This window comes from Ranitomeya variabilis, chromosome 3 (assembly GCF_051348905.1).
Source record: "Ranitomeya variabilis isolate aRanVar5 chromosome 3, aRanVar5.hap1, whole genome shotgun sequence".
Taxonomy (NCBI): Eukaryota; Metazoa; Chordata; class Amphibia; order Anura; family Dendrobatidae; genus Ranitomeya; species Ranitomeya variabilis.
Genome location: NC_135234.1, coordinates 322,716,844 through 322,737,576, shown reverse-complemented (window position 1 = coordinate 322,737,576; position 20,733 = coordinate 322,716,844). Strand labels below are relative to the sequence as shown.

At 43.4% G+C, this 20,733-nt stretch overlaps 1 protein-coding gene across 18 annotated transcripts in view; it reads left to right on the top strand.

Moving 5' to 3' along the window:
* The window catches only part of LOC143815937 (protein 4.1-like), a 405,258-nt gene that overhangs the window by 175,834 nt on the left and 208,691 nt on the right, over positions 1–20,733 (top strand). For all 18 annotated transcript variants that reach the window (XM_077295758.1, XM_077295756.1, XM_077295754.1 and 15 more), the window contains one exon: positions 7,278–7,382. In XM_077295758.1, coding sequence (XP_077151873.1) covers positions 7,278–7,382 — 105 coding nt within the window. The remainder of the gene's footprint in view (positions 1–7,277; positions 7,383–20,733) is intronic.

Genomic DNA, 20,733 nt, shown 5'->3' with positions numbered 1-20,733 from the left:
AGTGGTACATAGCTGGAATATGGGTCCTGCTATGCTGCTCTCAGATTGGGTAGCAAAATCCTGGTGACAGATTACCTTTTAGATGATAAAAAAAATATAAATTTTTGATACCCATAACATATATTTTTATTACCGTATATACTCGAGTATAAACCGACCCGAGTATAAGCCGACCCCCCTAATTTTGCCACAAAAAACTGGGAAAACTTATTGACTCGAGTATAAGCCTAGGGGGGAAAATGCAGCAGCTACCGGTAAATGTCAAAAGTAATAATAGATACCAATAAAAGTAAAATTAATTGAGACATCAGTAGGTTAAGTGTCTTTGAATATCCATATTGAATCAGGAGCCCCATATAATGCTCCATACTGTTCATTATGGCCCCATAAGATGTTCCATATTAAAATATGCCCCATATAATCCTGCATAAAGGTTAATAAAGGCCCCATAAGATGCTCCATAGACACATTTGCCCAATATAATGCTGCACAAATGCTGATTATGGCCCCATAAGATGCTCTATAAAGATATTTGCCCCTTATAGTGCTGCATAAACGTTATGGCCCTATAAGATGCTCCATACAGACACTTGCCCCATATGCCGTAGTGCCCTACAAACGTTAATTATGGCCCCATACAGACACTTGCCCCATATAGTGCTGCACAAACATTATGCCCCTATATAGTGCTGCAGGAATGTTATGGCCCCATATAGTGCTGCAGGAATGTTATGGCCCCATATAGTGCTGCAGGAATGTTATGGCCCCATATAGTGCTGCAGGAACGTTATGGCCCCATATAGTGCCGCAGGAACGTTATGGCCCCATATAGTGCCGCAGGAATGTTATGGCCCCATATAGTGCTGCAGGAATGTTATGGCCCCATATAGTGCTGCAGGAACGTTATGGCCCCATATAGTGCTGCAGGAATGTTATGGCCCCATATAGTGCTGCAGGAATGTTATGGCCCCATATAGTGCTGCAGGAATGTTATGGCCCCATATAGTGCTGCAGGAACGTTATGGCCCCATATAGTGCTGCAGGAACGTTATGGCCCCATATAGTGCTGCAGGAATGTTATGGCCCCATATAGTGCTGCAGGAATGTTATGGCCCCATATAGTGCTGCAGGAACGTTATGGCCCCATATAGTGCCGCAGGAACGTTATGGCCCCATATAGTGCCGCAGGAATGTTATGGCCCCATATAGTGCTGCAGGAATGTTATGGCCCCATATAGTGCTGCAGGAATGTTATGGCCCCATATAGTGCTGCAGGAATGTTATGGCCCCATATAGTGCTGCAGGAATGTTATGGCCCCATATAGTGCTGCAGGAATGTTATGGCCCCATATAGTGCTGCAGGAACGTTATGGCCCCATATAGTGCTGCAGGAACGTTATGGCCCCATATAGTGCTGCAGGAACGTTATGGCCCCATATAGTGCTGCAGGAATGTTATGGCCCCATATAGTGCTGCAGGAACGTTATGGCCCCATATAGTGCTGCAGGAACGTTATGGCCCCATATAGTGCTGCAGGAATGTTATGGCCCCATATAGTGCTGCAGGAATGTTATGGCCCCATATAGTGCTGCAGGAATGTTATGGCCCCATATAGTGCTGCAGGAATGTTATGGCCCCATATAGTGCTGCAGGAATGTTATGGCCCCATATAGTGCTGCAGGAATGTTATGGCCCCATATAGTGCTGCAGGAATGTTATGGCCCCATATAGTGCTGCAGGAATGTTATGGCCCCATATAGTGCTGCAGGAATGTTATGGCCCCATATAGTGCTGCAGGAATGTTATGGCCCCATATAGTGCTGCAGGAATGTTATGGCCCCATATAGTGCTGCAGGAATGTTATGGCCCCCATATAGTGCTGCAGGAACGTTATGGCCCCATATTGTGCTGCAGGAACGTTATGGCCCCATATAGTGCTGCAGGAATGTTATGGCCCCATATAGTGCTGCAGGAATGTTATGGCCCCATATAGTGCTGCAGGAATGTTATGGCCCCATATAGTGCTGCAGGAATGTTATGGCCCCCATATAGTGCTGCAGGAACGTTATGGCCCCATATTGTGCTGCAGGAATGTTATGGCCCCATATAGTGCTGCAGGAATGTTATGGCCCCATAGATGCTCCATACAGACACTTGCCCCATTTGCTGCGATAAAAAAAATAAATCACATACTCACCTCTCCGTCGCTCAGGCCCCCGCACTTTAAATAGTCACCTGCTCCTCGTTCCGGGCGCCGATCTGTCTCCAGCACTGACGTTCAGCAGAGGGCGCGCACTGACCACGTCACCGCGCCCTCTGACCTCAGCGTCACTGCTGGAGACAGATCGGCGCCCGGAACGAGGAGAGGTGACTATCGCGCAGCGCTGCGCTCCCCTCCCCGTATACTCACCTGGTCCTGCCGCTGTGTAGATCCTGCTTCTCCGACGCCGCAGCGCTTCATCCTGTACTCAGCGGTCACATGGTCCCGCTGATTACAGTAATGAATAGGCGGCTCCACCCCTATGGGAGGTGGAGCCGAATATTCATTTACTGTAATGAGCGGGACCATGTGACCGCTGAGTACAGGAAGAAGCTGAAGCTGCTGCTGCCGGCGCCGGGGAAGCAGGGACCGCGCCTGGACTAGGTGAGTATTTTTAGACAGCCCCCGCTCCCCCTCCCCTGCCGACCCCCGGTATGACTCGAGTATAAGCCGAGAGGGGCAATTTCAGCCCAAAAAAGTGGGCTGAAAATCTCGGCTTATACTCGAGTATATACGGTATATTGCGCAATACGAGGGATTGTTTTTTTGTGTGAGGAGCTGACTTCTTTGACAGCAATTTGGTGTACATACTACAATTTGATAGCCTTTTATTTCATTCTCTAGAGAGCAGTAGTGACTGAAAAACTGCAATTCAGCTATATTTAAACAGGGTGGATTGATTTAAATCACGCCGATTTAAATCATGATTTAAATCACGATTTAAATCAAAAGATTTTTTTCTATTTAAATCGGATCGATTTAAATCATGATTTTAATCATGATTTAAATCACTGATTTAAATCAAAAGGTTTTTTTTAATATAAATCACGATTAAAATGAGAAGTGAGAGCAGTGCGCATGTGCGCCCATAGTTACACGGACGAAACTAGGGGCAACGATCTAACGCCAGGGTGAGGGGGGGACCCCAAAGTAAGTAAAAATCTTTTTTGTTTTACTATATGGCAATAGGTAGGTGTTTAAAAGCAGCATGTCTTAATTGTATAAACTATTAATAGCCTCCACATTTTGTTCATACTGCCCCTTTAATTCCACACTTCTAGCTTGGTTTCACTTTTGGTTTAGTTTCTTTTTCCATTCAGTTGACATGCCCAAACTTGTTGGATAGTCAGCATCCTACAGAAACCTCTGGAAGAGCATGGCATTGTGAATGTTACACATATACAGCCTTTAATCTACTGAGTTAAACAACTCAGCTTTATCTCATGATGGAAGAACCTTTGGATGGTAAAATATTTTCCTCAAAAAGCAGTTTATTGAAAAAAATCCGATTTAAATCAAAAAAATCCGATTTAAATCAAAAAAATCCGATTTTTTTGATTTTTTTTAAAAAACATTGATTTTTATCCACCCTGTATTTAAAGCTTTTCCCCCCTCTTAACGTCTTATTGTATGGGTTAATAAATTTTCCATTTTTACTTAATTTTTTTTTTTTTAATCTCCATGAACTTTTACTTGAGCTTGCAATTGTATGTAATATAAGTAATTGTATTGAGTATTACAGTATATAGTGAAAGTCTTGATCAGCCTGTAGCGGAGCGTCCGAAGAGTACTGATGGTTGCATCGATAATGGTCTTTAAAGGGTGTTACGGTAACTTATCGGTGCCTGGTGATTGTGTTGAGGGCCTTTGGGAGCCAGTGCATGTGAGCATTCCATTTAAACACTGCTGTCCGTAATTGACAGGGTAATGGCAGCAATAGGAACTCCGCTAGGGCCACTGCTGTTGCACACAGATGCCGGCATCGGATGCGATGTGGAGACAGCTTGGCTCCAGAGTCCTCTCCGCGCATTGGCACCCCAATAATGATGTACCTAGAATGTCATTATGCATTAAGGCATTAATGGCTGGCCAATTATTTTTCAAGACAGACAGTGTGTAGAGGACTTGTCCTACTCCATCTAGATTTCAGAATAAAGGAGCATTATTGCAGCTGCATCAAAAGGTCCCTGCAACATAGAACATACACGGACTCCAGCAAGACAGTGGGTGGTTGGGCACAGGTTAAAATCCAAAGTGCAGTATTTTATATTTTTTATTTTTTTCTGCCTCTGTTATCTGTTTCCTGCAGGATAGACACCAGTAAATAAATATTCCCTGCAGAGTTTATACTTGCGATTTCTATGACCTTCTGTACTTTTATCCACCAAAGACTCCTGTATATTCCTTATGACAATGATGTGCTTATCACTCCCTCACATTTACATCTCCTTCCGACAGTGCAATTACCGCTTGAAAATCAAATTGCCCTCCATCCTTCTGGACGAGCTAGGTACTGTATCCTGGCCTGATAAATCTATTGTCTAAACATTTCTGATGTCCAAATGATTTGTTTTCTCCTGGCTTGTCCAGGCTGCAAATCCCTTTAAGTCAGGCAACAGCTGTCCATCTATTTACTAATCTATTTATTTTGCCTTTATATATGTATAATTTTTTTCACATCAAACTGTCCTGTTCTTAATTTTTTTTTTTTTTCCTTTCTTGCTGGGGTTTTGTGACTTTTAATTACTCAATATTCTGACTGCCTCAATTAATCTGTCTGCGAGAGGAGGAAAATGAGAGAGGTTAAATAAAAATGCAAGCTATTTAGTCCCTAATATCCCCTGGCAATCCAGCTGCTACCCTTCAGGCAGATGGAGAAGGCAGGTGCTTCCTTTCAGTATCGGGGAGCAAAGTGTACATTTTCTTTTTTGTTCTCACTACAGAAAATGCTGATTTATGTCTACTGAAAAGAACACTATGTATTGATAGGCACAAAATAGGAAATCCAATGGGCGAGTGACATTTGTCTATTTTTCTTGGTATCATCATAGCCTTTGGATATTTCTGTGTTTGAATGTGTATATCAATGTATCATGTCTTTATCTTTTTTGTTATTTTTACATAGAAGATTCTGCATTCACTGAGGGATTCATGTGTGCAGGGGTGGGGAACCTTTTTCCAGCCAAGGCCTATTTGAAAATTTCTACCATCATCTGATAAAAATGATCACCTTGAAAATTACCCCGGTATATTTAGTCAAACAATTTAATTATGGTAACTCACCCTTAATATGATGGCTGGAGATCTTTCTCTTTCGTGCAGCTGTGATGTTAGGTGATGGTGATCATGTTGCTTCTCGCAGCTGCTTTTCCAGGGGTGGCACGAAGATGACAGGGGGGAACAAAGATCAAAGGAGGGCATATAGCTGGGGGGCACAGATCATGGTGAGGCACATAGCTGGAGGGGACAGATCATAGGGGGAACAGATCACATGGGAGCACAAATATCACAGGGCGTCACAGGGATCACAGGGGGGCACAAAGCTGGCAGTCAGAGATCAGAGGGATGCACATAGCTGGGGGCACAGATCACAGGGGGCAATAGGTGGAGGGCACAAATCACAGGGGGAATAGATTATAGGGGGCGCATAGCTGGGGGGCACAGATCACAGGGCATATAGCTTCGGGGGACAGATCACGGGGAACAGAGATCATAGGGGGCAAATAGCTGGAGGGCACAAATCACGGGGCATATATCTTCGGGGGGCAGAGAGATGACAGGGGGAACAGATCATAGGGGGCACATAGCTTGGGGGGGCACAGGGATCACAGGAAGGGCACAGATGACATGGGGGCACATAGCTGGGAGGCACAGATCACAGGGGGCTTATAGTTGGGGGAGCAAAGAGATCCTATTGGGGCACAGACTACAGGGGGAACATAGCTGAGGGGCACAGATCACAGGAGGAGCACAGAATACATGGAAGCACATAGCTGGGAGGCACAGAGATCACGGGGCATATAGCTGGAGGGCACAAATCACAGGGGGGTACATAGCTGAGGGGCACAGATCACGGGCATATAGCTGGGGGGCACAGATCACGGGAGGTACATAGCTGGGGGCACAGATCACAGGGGCCATATAGCTGGAGGGGCAGAGATTACAGGGGGAACAGGGATGACATGAGGGCACATAACTGGGAGGTACGGAGACCACGGGGGGAGCAAAGATGTCATATTCAAGCACATAGCGGGTGGCACAGATGACATGGGGGCACATAGTTGGGAGGCACATAGATCACAGGGGGCTTATAGCTCGAGGGCACAAATCACGCGGGTACATAGCTGAGGGGCACAGATCTCGGGCATATAGCTGAGGGGCACAGATCATGGGCATATAGCTGGGGGGCACAGATCACGGGGTACATAGCTGGAGGCACAGATCACAGGGCATATAGCTGGAGGACACAGATCAGAGGGTATATAGTTGGAGGGGCAGAGAGATCACAGGGGGAACAGGGATGACACGGGGGCACAACTGGGAGGTACGGAGACCACGGAGCCGCAGCGTGAAGACCAGAAGAGGACGTCATCGTATGAAGATGGGAGGTCCCGGACCGGACTGCGACACCTATCTGAGTGGACCGCCCGCCCAGGTGAGTATAGTCTAACCTTTTTTTCTTATCTTTTAGGATATATCGGGGGCTTATCTACAGCATTACAGAATGCTATAGATAAGCCCCTGATGCCGGTGGGCTTAGCTCACCCTCGATTTGGGGGGTGATGGGTTCCCTTTAAAGATCTTGCCAGAAGTCCAGACTAGTCCAGCTCTACTGCAGGGACCTTTTAGGGTAGGAGAGGCCTGTCAATTGGCTCTAGGAGCACAATATGTAAACTTTATTGTTCATGCCCTACTGTTTAAAATTTTACTCTCTGAAACGCCGGAACCTTTGTGAGAAAAAATATACCTAGCAGCAATCGTACAGCCAAGCTCTGAGTCGTGCTTCCAGAGGTTTGGGCAGCATGAATCAGATGATGCACTTGTGTAAGGTTACATTTCACTTGCACATGATGAACTGTTAAAAAATAAAGTGATAAACGTTACATTTTATTCATAATGTTTTTACTAAATATCAATGGACTTTCTTCCAAACAGTTGATATTTGTCTACAGAAAACATTAACAAAAGTACATTACTTGAGATTCACTAAATGACCTTTTTGTTTTTTTCCCTGTAGAAACATGCCAAAGGGCAGGATCTTTTTAAGAAAGTTTGTAGTCACTTGAACATTCTTGAGGAAGATTATTTTTGCCTGGCCATATGGCAATCTCCTCCTAACAAGGTAAGAGGGTTATGAATAATAGATTGTATATACAGGATTCTTGGCTTTAAGGAGCCTTTATGAGGGAAATAATAATCACCAGTCTAAACCTGTCCAATGATTTAACAATGCTTTCATAGATTATAGGTTGAATTTGATTAACTGGTCTTCTTTCAGCCTTAAAACTAACATGTTAACTCAGAGGAAGGAATTGCCGAATATGAAATTCCTCCTCACCTCTACATATGGCTATTGGACTAATTCCCTGGATCCTATCATAGAATATATATAGTACACGCAGCCTTTAATATCATATTTTTCAAGAAAGGAATCATGCCCTCCTTGAACTTTTGTAGGGAATCAACCATTGCAGCATCATGTGGCAGAAAGTTCTATCATCTCGCTGAGCATAAAATAGCCTTTTGCGATGATTATTAAACATGCATGGAGGATGTCCTTTTGTCATCGTTGTAAGCATACATGTTATCTCTTTACTGTCAGTTCTTGAATTTGTACATTGCAATAAAATCAGTCCTAACCCTTCATTTTTCCAAACTGAAAAAAGTTTGATTTCTTGCCGTGGCATCAGTCCACCTTTTCCCTTAACTATGGTTGCTCTTCTCTGCCCCTGCTCTAGTTTAGCCATGTTTTTCCTATACCCTGAACCCAAAACTGTGCTGTGTATTCTAAATGTGGCCTGACAAGGGACTTATATAGAGGCAAAAATTGTGTTCATATCATGAGCATGTACATCTGTACACCTTTTAATGCACCCCATTATTTTATTTGACTGGGCAGCAGCTGCCTGGCTCTGGTTACTAAAGTTGTTTGCTGTCTTATACACACAAGTATTTTTCAGGGGCAGTTTTACCATTTAGTACACAATTGTAAAACATGATCTAACATTCATCTACATTAAACTTATATACAGTAAATCCCTCTGTAATATTACATTATCCTTTTCTCTGTTGATGATCTTGTAGAATTTAGTATAGTATCTGCAAATATTGAAATTCTTCTGTTTGCCTTCTATAAGCTCATTAATACATTTATATTAAAAAGAAAAGGGCTCAATATAAACTAATGTTATCCCACTGTTAACTTTGAATCTAACCACCCTCTGTTTACTATCACAGAGCTAGTTGTTAATACAATTATACATTTTCCCCTATTCCCATTGCTCACATATATTTTTTTTGAAGGAAAATACTGGCGATATCATGCAGATCCCACCGCTGCCACCAGTTTGTCAGGGGACGCAATTCTGCTAGGACAATTGCACAATTGACTGACGAGTTATGGACGAGGTCATGGCTTTCTAGTACTAGGCCCGCATTTGGGGAACTCAGTGAGCATATAGTATATACACTTCCGATTCCAATGCATGGAATATATATATATTACAGTGGGGGGAATAAGTATTTGATCCCTTGCTGATTTTGTAAGTTTGCCCACTGACAAAGACCTGAACAGTCTATAATTTTAAGGGGAAGTTAATAATAACATTGAGAGAATATCAAAAATAAAATCCAGAAAATCACATTGTATAAATTATATATAAATTTATGTGCATTTTGCAGTTAGAAATAAGTATTTGATCCCCTACCAACCATTAAGAGTTCTGGCTTCTACAGACCAGTTAGACGCTCCTAATCATCTCGTTACCTGCATTAAAGATAGCTGTCTTACATAGTCACCTTTTATAAAAGACGCCTGTCCACAGAGTCAATTAATCAGTCAGACTCTAACCTCTACAACATGGGCAAGACCAGAGAGCTTTATAAGGATGTCAGGGACAAGATCATAGACCTGCACAAAGCTGGAATGGGCTACAAAACCATAATTAAGACGCTAGGTGAGAAGGAGACAACTGTTGGTGCAATAGTAAGAAAATGGAAGAAATGCAAAATGATATATATTTATCTGGGGCACCATGGGGGGAACTTGTTAATGATCTCAAGGCAGATGGGACCACAGTCACCAAGAAAACCAATGGTAATACATTACGTTGTAAAGGTTTAAAATCCTGCAGTGCATGCAAGGTCCCCCTGCTCAAGAAGGCACATGTGCAGGCCCGTGTGAAGTTTACCGAACACCTGGATGATTCTGTGAGTGATTGGCAGAAGGTTTTGTGGTCAGATGAGACAAAAATTTAGCTCTTTGGCATTAACTCAACTCGCTGTGTTTTTAGGAAGAGAAATGCTGTCTGACCCAAAGAACACTGTCAAGCATGGAGGAGGAAACATTATGTTTTGAGGGTGTTTCTCTGCTAAGAGCACAGGACTATTTCACCGCATCAATGGGAGAATGGATGGAGCAGTGTACCGTAAAATCCTGAGGGACAACCTCCTTCCCTCTGCCAGGATGTTAAAAATGGGTTGTGGCTGGGTCTTCCAGCAAGACAATGACCCAAAACATACAGCCAAGGCAACAAAGAGGTGGCTCAAAAGAACCATATTAAGGTCATGGAGTGGCCTAGCCAGTCTCCAGACCTTAATCCCATAGAAAACTTATGGAGGGAGTTGAAGCTCCGAGTTGCCAAACAGCCTCAAAATCTTAATGATTTAGAGGAGTCCACCAAAATTCCTCCTGACATGTGCACAAACCTCATCAACTACGAAAAAACGTATGACTGCTGTGCTTGCCAGCAAGGGTTTTGCCACCAAGTATTAGGTCTTGTTTGCCAGAGGGATCAAATACTTAATTCTCACTGCAAAATGCAAATACATTTATATAATTTTATACAATGTGATTTTCTGGATTTTATTTTTTATATTCTATCTCTTAATGTTAAAATTAACCTACCCTTAAAATTATAGACTGTTCTTGTCTGTCAGTGGGCAAACTTACAAAATCAGCAAGGGATCAAATACCGTATTTTGCAGTTTATAAAACGCACCGGACAATGGTGTTTATGAAAAAAAGATCCACTATTGTAACATATGAATGCAAGTTTAAGCGCGGATTGATTGGCTGTATCATGGAACATCACTTCTTTCAAGCAATTTATCTGCCTGTGTAAAATGACTCCCATGTTCTTTTGGGTCAAATTGTAACACTCTTGTATAAACCTTGATGCTTTGAGTAGCATTTTCAATTTTGCCTCATTGTCTGTTTTTTGCAGAGCCAGTGTCATTTTAATTAGCTTCCACCAGTATTTTTTTCAGACCTCATTGTCCACCAGATTAATCTGCTCAGGATGAACTTGCAAACGGTTGAGCGCACTTTTGCAGCAGGCACAGACCCCTTCTGTCTGTGTAGCTCTGTTTGGCAGACATTGATTAACAGATACTGACCTCCTGGCACATCTAGTTGAAAAGCCCCAGCCCCATGTAATGTTGAAAAAATGTTTTGTTAAGTGTGTTAATGTTAAATAAACATTCCCAAAGAATGAATCATTGAGTGGCATTTAATAATGCTGCACTAGGTTCTTCTTTTGTTCCGTATACATTAGTCTTTTTATTATTGGAAATTGGTAGTTTATTTTTGTTTTAAGTCCCTGTTAAGGGATACTGTGCAAATTTATTGTCTGAAGATGTTAATGATTTATGTTAAAAGTGCCATCATTCACTGGAGTGTAAAAGGCTTCTGTCAGTCACTTAAAAGATTTCCATATCCTCTATAGCATAAAACTACCCATGTCAGAGGTCAGTTTCAACCAGGCAATAACAAAAACCTGCAGCTCCCCTGAGAAATCAGTTTTTTTGTTTTATTTTAAATCCACTCCCTTAGTAACGACCAGAAAAAGTAGCACTAAATAAGGCCTGTATCTCTGGAACCATATTGCGGATGGGGAGAAGCAGGAATACAGCGCTGTAATTTGGGTTTCTGTCCCTATTCTCTGCTACTCTCAGATTGAGAAGCATGAATCCTTTAACTGAAGTGCCTATAATTTCAACTCATCTGAAAGTTTGTGGACAAAAATGGAGGACTTTAACACTTAACACCGTGTATAACATGGACCATATGTTAATCACCTCTTTCTGGAGAATAATTGTTTCTGTCACACTGTGGAGTAGCAATATCCGCATGATCAAGAGCTCAAGGTATTGACATGGCCTCTAAATTCTAAGTCTGATCGGGAATGTGTTGGAAAAAGCAGCACACCTTACAGAGGCCCCATCTTGCATTGTACAGGACTTACAGTAACCTTTCAATTTTTATTTTAATAAATTGTCTATGAAATTTTATGAAACTTTGCCAACCATTTCTAAGGGGATTTGTCTTCTTTCTTTCTACTGTGTGTAAGAAGCTTCTAGACCCCTGCTTTTTCCAAACTTATTTGCCTGTCTTCAGCTGCATTAATATCAGAACATACTCCTTTAGAGTACCAATGCTGGCAGTGAAAGGTGAGCACGTGTCTTGTTCTGGTTATCAGAACAATCTCCTCACAGAAAAAAGGTTATCTTTGGGGATATAATTTATATCAAAAATTCACAGAAAAAACCCCAGTGTAGCTATTGAATACATTAAAAATACCTTTTATTGATTTATCTTAAAAATATTTAACCGGTGCACCAACCCAAACCATCACCATGTAAAACCATACCATAGAAAAGGCCAGGACAGTTCCTAGCCCTGCACTACACTATATGTACCCTACTAGCCAGCAGAGGTTGGCACCCTAAGACCTGCGAAAATGGCGCCCCCGCTCACCATGAACTTGTCCCTTCTATCCCTATACAACCCTGCGGGATGGGGTAGAAAAGAAACAGTTACATGCATACAGTGTGCCCAACAATATAGATAGGGTCCTAAGTCTTAAAGCAAGATAAGCAAAAAAGATAACCTTATTTTGACCCTGCCTACCAGCGGAGGTTGGCACCCTATTTTAAAGTTGACTTAAATGGCGCCCCCGCTCCTCCGGCGGCTATCCCCTATATATCCAAAAGAATAAAAAAAAAAAAAGGGGGATTTGTAAAGTAAGGTGCTATAGTGCTTCAAATATCGATTCAATATAAATATTGCTGGAGTTTAAGCATGGGTCCCCCCAGTGTCCATTCATACACCGTTCCAAAACACATAGGAGAAAACTTCCCCAAGTTATCCCTATACTGTACTTCAAATAGTTATTTCCTCCTTGGAACTAGTGCAAGAATTCATCAAATAGAACCAGATAGAGAATATATATATTATATATATATATATATATATATATCCCAACAAAAATAATTTGTCAAATAGAATTCATCCAAATATACAGGGGATATGCCCATAACAGAGACTCAACAGCCGGTAAGCATGCCCACAACAGAAACTCTACGCGTTTCCCCTCTAAAACATGAGGTTCATCAGGAGTAAATGGATAGTATATGACCATTTAGCTTATTCATAGGTGATAGGTTAGCATTGATATAGTCCTCAGCACAGTTGGGCAAGTCCCCTCTCGATGTAGTGCTTAGGATTGAGTGCCCAGATAAGCCCATTATGTAGCCTCCGCCTTAACAATCAGATCAAATCACCTGGTGATTCAGCGTGTGTCAGTGTCTGGTGGCCGATCTCGTCTGCGTTCCAGCTATTACGCATATGCGGAAGTGCATATTTACACCGCTGGCAGGTCGATTCTCATGTGCGCAAGTGCCAATATACTGCGTTCCATTGATGCGTTCCACATACTGCGCACATACGGTAGTATGTCATACCATGCCAACATCGCAGGTACAATCTTCCTGCGTTCCATTGATGCGCTCCACATACTGTTCACACACGGTAGTGTCATACCACGCCATCTGCGCAGGTGCAAAAATCCTGCGTTCCATTGACGCGCTTCATCATCTGCTTACCAACGGACGATTACCGAGATGATCTCTGGTGAGACTGTCTCCACTATGTTCTCATGTCATCTTAATACGTGCGTGCATTCGCTAGCCCCAGATCCATATCATAGCCCATTAAGACCCATTATTTTTATCCGTTCTCATCTGAGGATATTTTATCGGTTCATATTTGTCAAGCACATCCATTTGACAAAAGATCATCTATTTAGCCCGGAATGTGACACTATATAGCCTGGTCTTTGTAATAATATGGTTATTAGATTTATATGCCATTTTTTGTTAGTCTTAATGAACATAGTGGAGATCACCAGGGATCATCTCGGTATTCGTCCGCTGGTATGCAGATGATGAAGCGCGTCATTGGAATGCAGGATTTTTGCACCTGCTTAGATGGCGTGGTATGAGACACTACCGTGTGTGCGCAGTATGTGGAGCGCATCAATGGAACGCAGTACATCGGCGCTTGCACACATGAGATCCAACCTGCCGGCAGATGATCAAACGCGTCAATGGAACGCAGGACGTTTGTACCTGCGCAGATGGCGTGGTATGACACTACCGTGTGTGCGCAGTATGTGGAACGCATCAATGGAACGCAGTATATCGGCACTTGCGCACATGAGAATCGAACTGCCGGCGGTGTAAACATGCACTTCCGCATATGCTCAATAGCTGGAACGCAGACTAGATCGGGCACCAGACACTGTGACACACACTGAATCACCAGGTGATTTGATCTGACGGGTAAGGCGGAGGCTACATAATGAGCTTATCTGGGCACTCAATCCTAAGCACTACATCGAGAGGGGGTTTGCCCAACTGTGCAAAGGACTATATCAATGCTAACCTAAGTGGTCCTATACTATCAATTTACTCCTGATGAACCTCATGTTTTAGAGGGGAAACGCGTAGAGTTTCTGTTGTGGGCATGCTTACTGGCTGTTGAGTTTCTGTTATGGGTATATCCCCTGTATATTTTTTTTTTAAACTCGTTTATTGAACATAACAAGGTGCACATAATATTGTAACCGAATTGATAAACAAGTATGATTCCAGTCATCTTAATACACAAAATGTTACATGACTTCGTTCACAGAAAAGTTAAAGCATTACAGTACACCCAAAGAATCTACAACAAAACTTTAGACTCTTTTTTCTGAACACTCAATCATCTTGCTGCCAAAAGAAAAATAAAAAACTAACACCCACTGTAGCAAACATATATTTTAAACATCGAGAAGAGGCAGTAACCAATGAAAATTTGTCAAATAATGTAGAAAAGCTAGGCTATCCATCACGTGATGACATGGTGTGGTATGAAGAGTTCCATATCTCCCATATCTTTTCAAATTTTCCCATACAACCTCTATTCTGGTATAGTGTGCGTTCAAAAGGTATTACCGAGTTCACCAGATCGATCCATGCTCTGAGCGACGGATTATTGTTCCCCATCCATCTTAAAGCTATTATTTTCCTTGCTAAAAAAAGTGTTTCTCTCAGAAGAATTTGTACATGATGTCCCCATATCTCTTCATCAAGTACTCCGAATAGACATATTAACGGATCTAAGGGGACAGAAGTATGCATTAGAGAGGACAGCAAGGATGTCACCTCCCTCCAAAAGGATTGAATGATTGGACAGCCCCATATCATGTGTAGAAAATCCGCTTCCTCTACATGACATCTCAGACATTCCGAGGAGCCGCTCCTACCCATTTTAAATAGCCGCGACGGGGTTAGATAAGCTTGATGTATTATATACATTTGGATCATTTTATTGTTAGCCGATGGGGATACCTTGGATGGGGACTCTAAAATCATTTCCCAGTCCTCATCCTGAAGATCTGGAATTAAAAGCTTCCATTTCCCTTTAACCGGCAGTACCTCAGAATCCGCACCCACAGACAATAGATGTGTGTATAGAGTGGAAATGAGACCTCGGGGCCCCTGTGATTTGAGGATCCCTATTAACGGAAGGGACGATATTATTGACATAGGCCCCATTCTGCGTATATATGATTGTAGCGCAGATCTAAGTTGCAAATAACGAAAGAATTGGGATCTTGGAATATCACATTTAACTCGTAGTTGTTCAAAAGACATCAACACACCCTGTTCGTATAAATTATTAATGGAAGCAATCCCATGCGAGGTCCAAAATTGGGTAGATGGGTGATCTAACAGCTCCCGGAGACACTCATTGTTCCACAATGGCATTTCGGCTATAATATTTTCAAAGTGAGCGACCTTTTTCCCCTGACGCCAAACCGATCTCGCTAGGCGAAGGAGTGGTAACAATTTAGGGGTATTGGGTTTGTCTATTTCTAAAAAACCCAGTAAACACTCCGTTTTTGCTGCATGGGCCAGATGACTTTCCGAGTTTGGAAGATGACCCCCAGGCATCCACGCACTCAGTGCTCTTAATTGTCCGGCTAAGTAATATAGAAAAAAATTAGGTAACGCTACACCCCCCATCTGTTTGGATCTTTGCAAAGTAGACAGCTTAAGTTTAGGTCTAGATTTCCCCCACACAAAAGATGATATTAAGGAGTTTAGGTTTGAAAAAAAGGATCTGGGGACGGGAACTGCACTGTGCTGGAGGGAATAGTTAAGCTTCGGAAGTAATATCATCTTAATTAGATTTATACGACCAGAGACAGACAATGGCAATTTTTCCCATACCGTAAATTTATGTTTGACTAGATCTAATAATGGCAGAACATTAAGCTGTAAATCCAGCCTACTACTCCTAGGTATATTTATTCCCAAATACTTAAAATGGGACACTACTGGTAATGGTGATAGCTTCTCAAGGTGATCAGCCGAAGCATGGGAGAGAGACATCAAGGAGGACTTGTCCCAATTTATATATAATCCGGAGTACCCACTAAATTTATTTATGACGGAAATCACCTGTGGTAATGTCTCTTCCACATCATCCATAAAAACTACCATGTCATCTGCATACAGGCCAACAGTCTCTACACGGTTAGCTATTGTAATACCTTTAATAGACGGGGCAGATCTCATACGTATCGCTAGTGCTTCGATAGCGAGGGCAAAAAGGGCCGGCGAAAGGGGGCAGCCCTGCCGGGTCCCTCTCATTAGGGGGAAAGCATCTGACCTGGAATTATTGACTATTATCCGAGCTTTAGGTTTCATATATATTGCGCTAATCCATTTTTGAAACTTGGGGCCGAAATTATATTTCTGCAGACATGCATTTAAAAAGGACCATTCAAGGGAATCAAACGCCTTGGCCGCGTCTAGCGAGGCCAAAGCCCATCTGTTTTCCAATTTTAGTGAGCTATATTGTGTTACCGACTGGACCCTCCTAATATTAATAGACGTGTTTTTACCAGGCATAAATCCGGTCTGGTCTGGGTGTATTATATCTAATATTACTGCATTCAATCTAGTGGCTAGTATTTTAGTGAAAATCTTATAGTCAACATTTACCAGTGATATAGGGCGGTATGATCCACATTCCAGGGGGTCTTTACCTTCCTTTTTTAAAACTATAATATTTGCATCATAAAAAGAATCTGGCAAAGAACCTCCCCCTCTCCAAATTTCCCGGAACACCCTCAAAAGACTCGGTGCTAGGTGGTCACGATATTGCCTATACAATTCTATGGGGAACCCGTCGGGGCCCGGTGCCTTCCCAGAGGCCATGTCCGCTATAGCAGTATTAATTTCCTCCAAAGTAAAATCTGCATCTAAAAAAGCCTGTTGTGCAGAGCTCAACACAGGAAATTCAATATCTGACAAGTAACCCAGACAGTCCACCGTATTAAGGTCCCCTTGAGAACGATATAACTTTTTATAATATTCCTGAAAGCATAGAAGTATGTCACTCGTGGAGGTCACTATTATGCCATCTGGGTTTCGGATTTTAAGTATAGTATTCGATGTATTTTGTTGTCGTACCATGAAGGCTAGTAGTTTGCTTGACTGATTCCCCAGTTCAAAGTAAGTTTGTCTAGTGAAGAAAAGTTTACGTTTGGATTTAGTGTCAACATATTGTGCATGTAATCTGTGAGATAACAACCACTCTGCCCTATTCACACTGGTCTGATTAGCGATATAGGCCTTTTCTGAGTCCCTTAGTCGTTGTTCCATCTCATCATCTTCACGAGAGGTTTTCCGTTTAATGTAGGAGATTGTAGACGTCAGGCAACCTCTCATGAACGCTTTAAGAGCGTCCCAAAACATATTTATATTTTGTGGCTCTGGGTCGGATGTTATGAAACAGTCTAGTTGTTCTAGAGTTCTATCATTGGGGCCAATCAGTTTTAACCAAAATGGATTTAGTTTCCAAACCCTCTCCTGCCTCTTCTGACCAAAGTTAAGTTTAAGGATTACTGGGCTGTGGTCTGAAATACCTCTATTCCCATGCTGTACCTCCTCTACCCAAATGGCCAAATTGCTGGAGCCAAAGATATAATCCAGGCGAGATAAAGTGCGCCGAACTGACGAGTGGCAGGTGTATTCTTTTTTATCTGGGTATTGTATCCTCCATAAATCCAACCAGCCACTGCCCTCCATGAATGTGAATAAACGAGATCGGCCTAGAGTCTCCCCTGGAGCCCTATCTTCAAGTCTAAGTCTGTCAAGACCCTCATCCATAACCAGGTTAAAATCGCCCATGCACACAATATGTGCATCTGGGTAGTTTAAAGTAAATCCCAATGCCTTTTTTATGATGGATAAATTAGCAGGGGGGGGATTATATATACAAATAATAACATATTCCTTCAAATCAATCCATGCGTGTACAAAAATAAAACGCCCTTCAGTGTCTCTCCATATCTCTCCGACCTCCCATCTAATATCCTTATGGATTAACAACGAGACCCCTCTAGAGTAGCTCGTATGAAATGTGTGAACAGACCACTGTACCCACGGTTTCTGGACATATCGGGCCGAGTCCCTTGTCAAATGCGTTTCTACCAGAGTGACTACATGTGGGTGATAACGCTTTATCTGGGAAAATACTTTAACTCTTTTTCGTGGTGATCCCAGGCCTCTCACATTCCATGTCAACCATGTAAGATTAGATGCCATACCTTCTTAGTTGCATATTATAAACATTGTTACGCCAACATGTTCCTGAAATACAGTGGAAAAACACATCTCCCTGACAGCAATTTTCTGTAGAACAAGTTTGAACCAAACTACAAGATAAGAACAGTGTATAAAAAAACCAAACAGTGTAGGAGTGAAGTCCCATACTCCTATTGAGAAGAAAAAACGGGGATATCCTCACTGAAATCAGCGTCCGATATTGTTGATAAATTTGACGCCTTTCTTGGAAGCTCCATTTCGTAAGTAATAGCACAAATATTTTAGAATTATTTTGCATTGGTCGCACCGTGGGTGCGCAGCCATTCAACCGCCTCCTCTGGGTCAGTAAAAAACACAGAGGTACCCTCATAAACCACCCGCAACCTAGCAGGGTATATCATGGAATATATGACATTGCGATCTCTGAGTTGTTTCTTGATGTCGATGAAACGTGCCCTTTGTTTCTGAAGCTCCACCGAAAAATCCGGGAAGATTGAAATGGTGGTGTTGTGAAATTTAATAGGGCTTTTCTGCCTTGCTAGACGCAGGATAGCGTCCCTATCTTTACCGTTGAGGAGGCGCGCCAAGAGAGGCCTCGGGGGGGCTCCGGGGGGATTAGGTCTCGTAGGAACTCTGTGGGCTCTCTCTACGGAGAAAGTTGAGGAGAACTCACCCCCCAAGGAGGATTTCAGCCAGTCTTCCAAAAACTCTTCAGGGTGCTGGCCCTCAGACCGCTCTGGTAGACCAACAATCCGGATGTTATTTCGGCGTAGTCTATTTTCCAGATCATCTGCCTTCTGTTTCCAAGCATTAATGGAGCCAGCCACCTTTGTCAATTTGGCCTCCATAGGGGGAATTACATCTTCCATTTGGGAAACTCTTGTTTCCACCTCCGTAATGCGACCTCCCATACTTTGCATATCACGTCTCAGGCGCCCCACCTCAGTGTGCACGTCTTCTATCTTTTCTGTAAGAGCAGATCTGGTCAAGGATATAGCCTGCATTAATTGCTCAGAGGCGCGTTTAAGGGTTAAGTCGTCCTGTACCCCCTCTTCATTACTATCTGATGGACGGCCCTTACGTGACGCTAGTGAGGAGCTGTTCCTAAGGTTCCGACCACTATCAGAGGGTTCCTCTCTGGCAAATTTTTTCAATTTGTCGGCAGTTGCCGAACCCTTTGAGTGCTGCATGATTCTTTGAGGTGGAAAGTAAAATGGTGGCAGCAAGGAGTCACGAGACAGGCAGGGAGTCCCCAATCACAACGGGTCAGATTATATGCAGCAAAGTCTAATCAATTGAAGTGAGTAAACTCAGCGCACCAGGGGGGAGGAGAAGGGCCACAGCTCCACGGAGTCAGCAGCAAGAAGGGGTGCCAAGCCCTCCAAATCTTTAGCGCCGACAGAGAGAGGTATATTCAGACTGGGGGGAAGACCGGGGCCACTATTTCAGGGCACACACCGATAGTCCCCACTATAATGAATGCCGATAACAGTCACCTCTCCTGACGCGCTGCCCGGATAGTACTTAGTGCAGCAGCTCCTCCTGATTGAGTGCGCACCTGCAGAGTGTCTGCCGCCTCTCGCCAGTACCGCCGATCCTCTCCTCAGGTCCCCCGTGCTGTCGGACTATGCTGCAGAGCCGCCCAGGAGTGCTGAAGTCCCGGCGGTATTGTTAAAAGTTGCACCGCTCCTGCGATCCTCTGGGCGCGCGCCCACAAAGATGGCCGCCGCCTCGTGTGTCCCGCTGCACTCACAGACTCCCCCGGGTCCCAAGCCGTCCTCCAGCTTCAGAATACTGTCTGCTGCAGCCGTTCACCTCCCGGTGCCACAGGAGAACCGTAGGTGGTAATCGTTCCGCTTTTAAGGAGGTTAATGTGCCCGGATAATGGTAGGATGTTAGGAGCTCCAGCTAAGTGCGTCTGCTCGCTCCAACTACATAGCCACGCCCCCCCTATCCCCTGTATATTTGGATGAATTCTATTTGACAAATTATTTTCGTTGGGATATATATATATATATATTTTCTCTATTTGGTTCTATTTGATGAATTCTTGCACTAGTTCCAAGGAGGAAATAACTATTTGAAGTACAGTATAGGGATAACTTGGGGGAGTTTTCTCCTATGTGTTTTGGAACGGTGTATGAATGGACACGGGGGGACCCATGCTTAACCCCTTAACGACTGCCGATACGCCTAAGTTAAGGGTACTTAAACCACAGCGGACAGTGGAAAAAGTGAATAGCGCCCCCCAGAGTCGGATTTTCTCTTCGGTCTCGGTTGCCGGGGGTAGCCGAGACCCCAGAGAACATGATTCGGGGGGTTTTTACCGACCCCCGAGTTGCGATCGCCGGTAATTAACAGTTTACCGACGGTCGCACCAAGAAAAAAAAAACTGCGATTTGTGATCGCACATCGGAGGACAGAGCAATGGGGTCCCAGGTTGCCCCCAGATACTTACCTATCTCCCCCGGTGCTCCTCGTGGCTCCCGATGGGCACCGCCATCTTTTTCCGGGAGAAAAATGGCGTG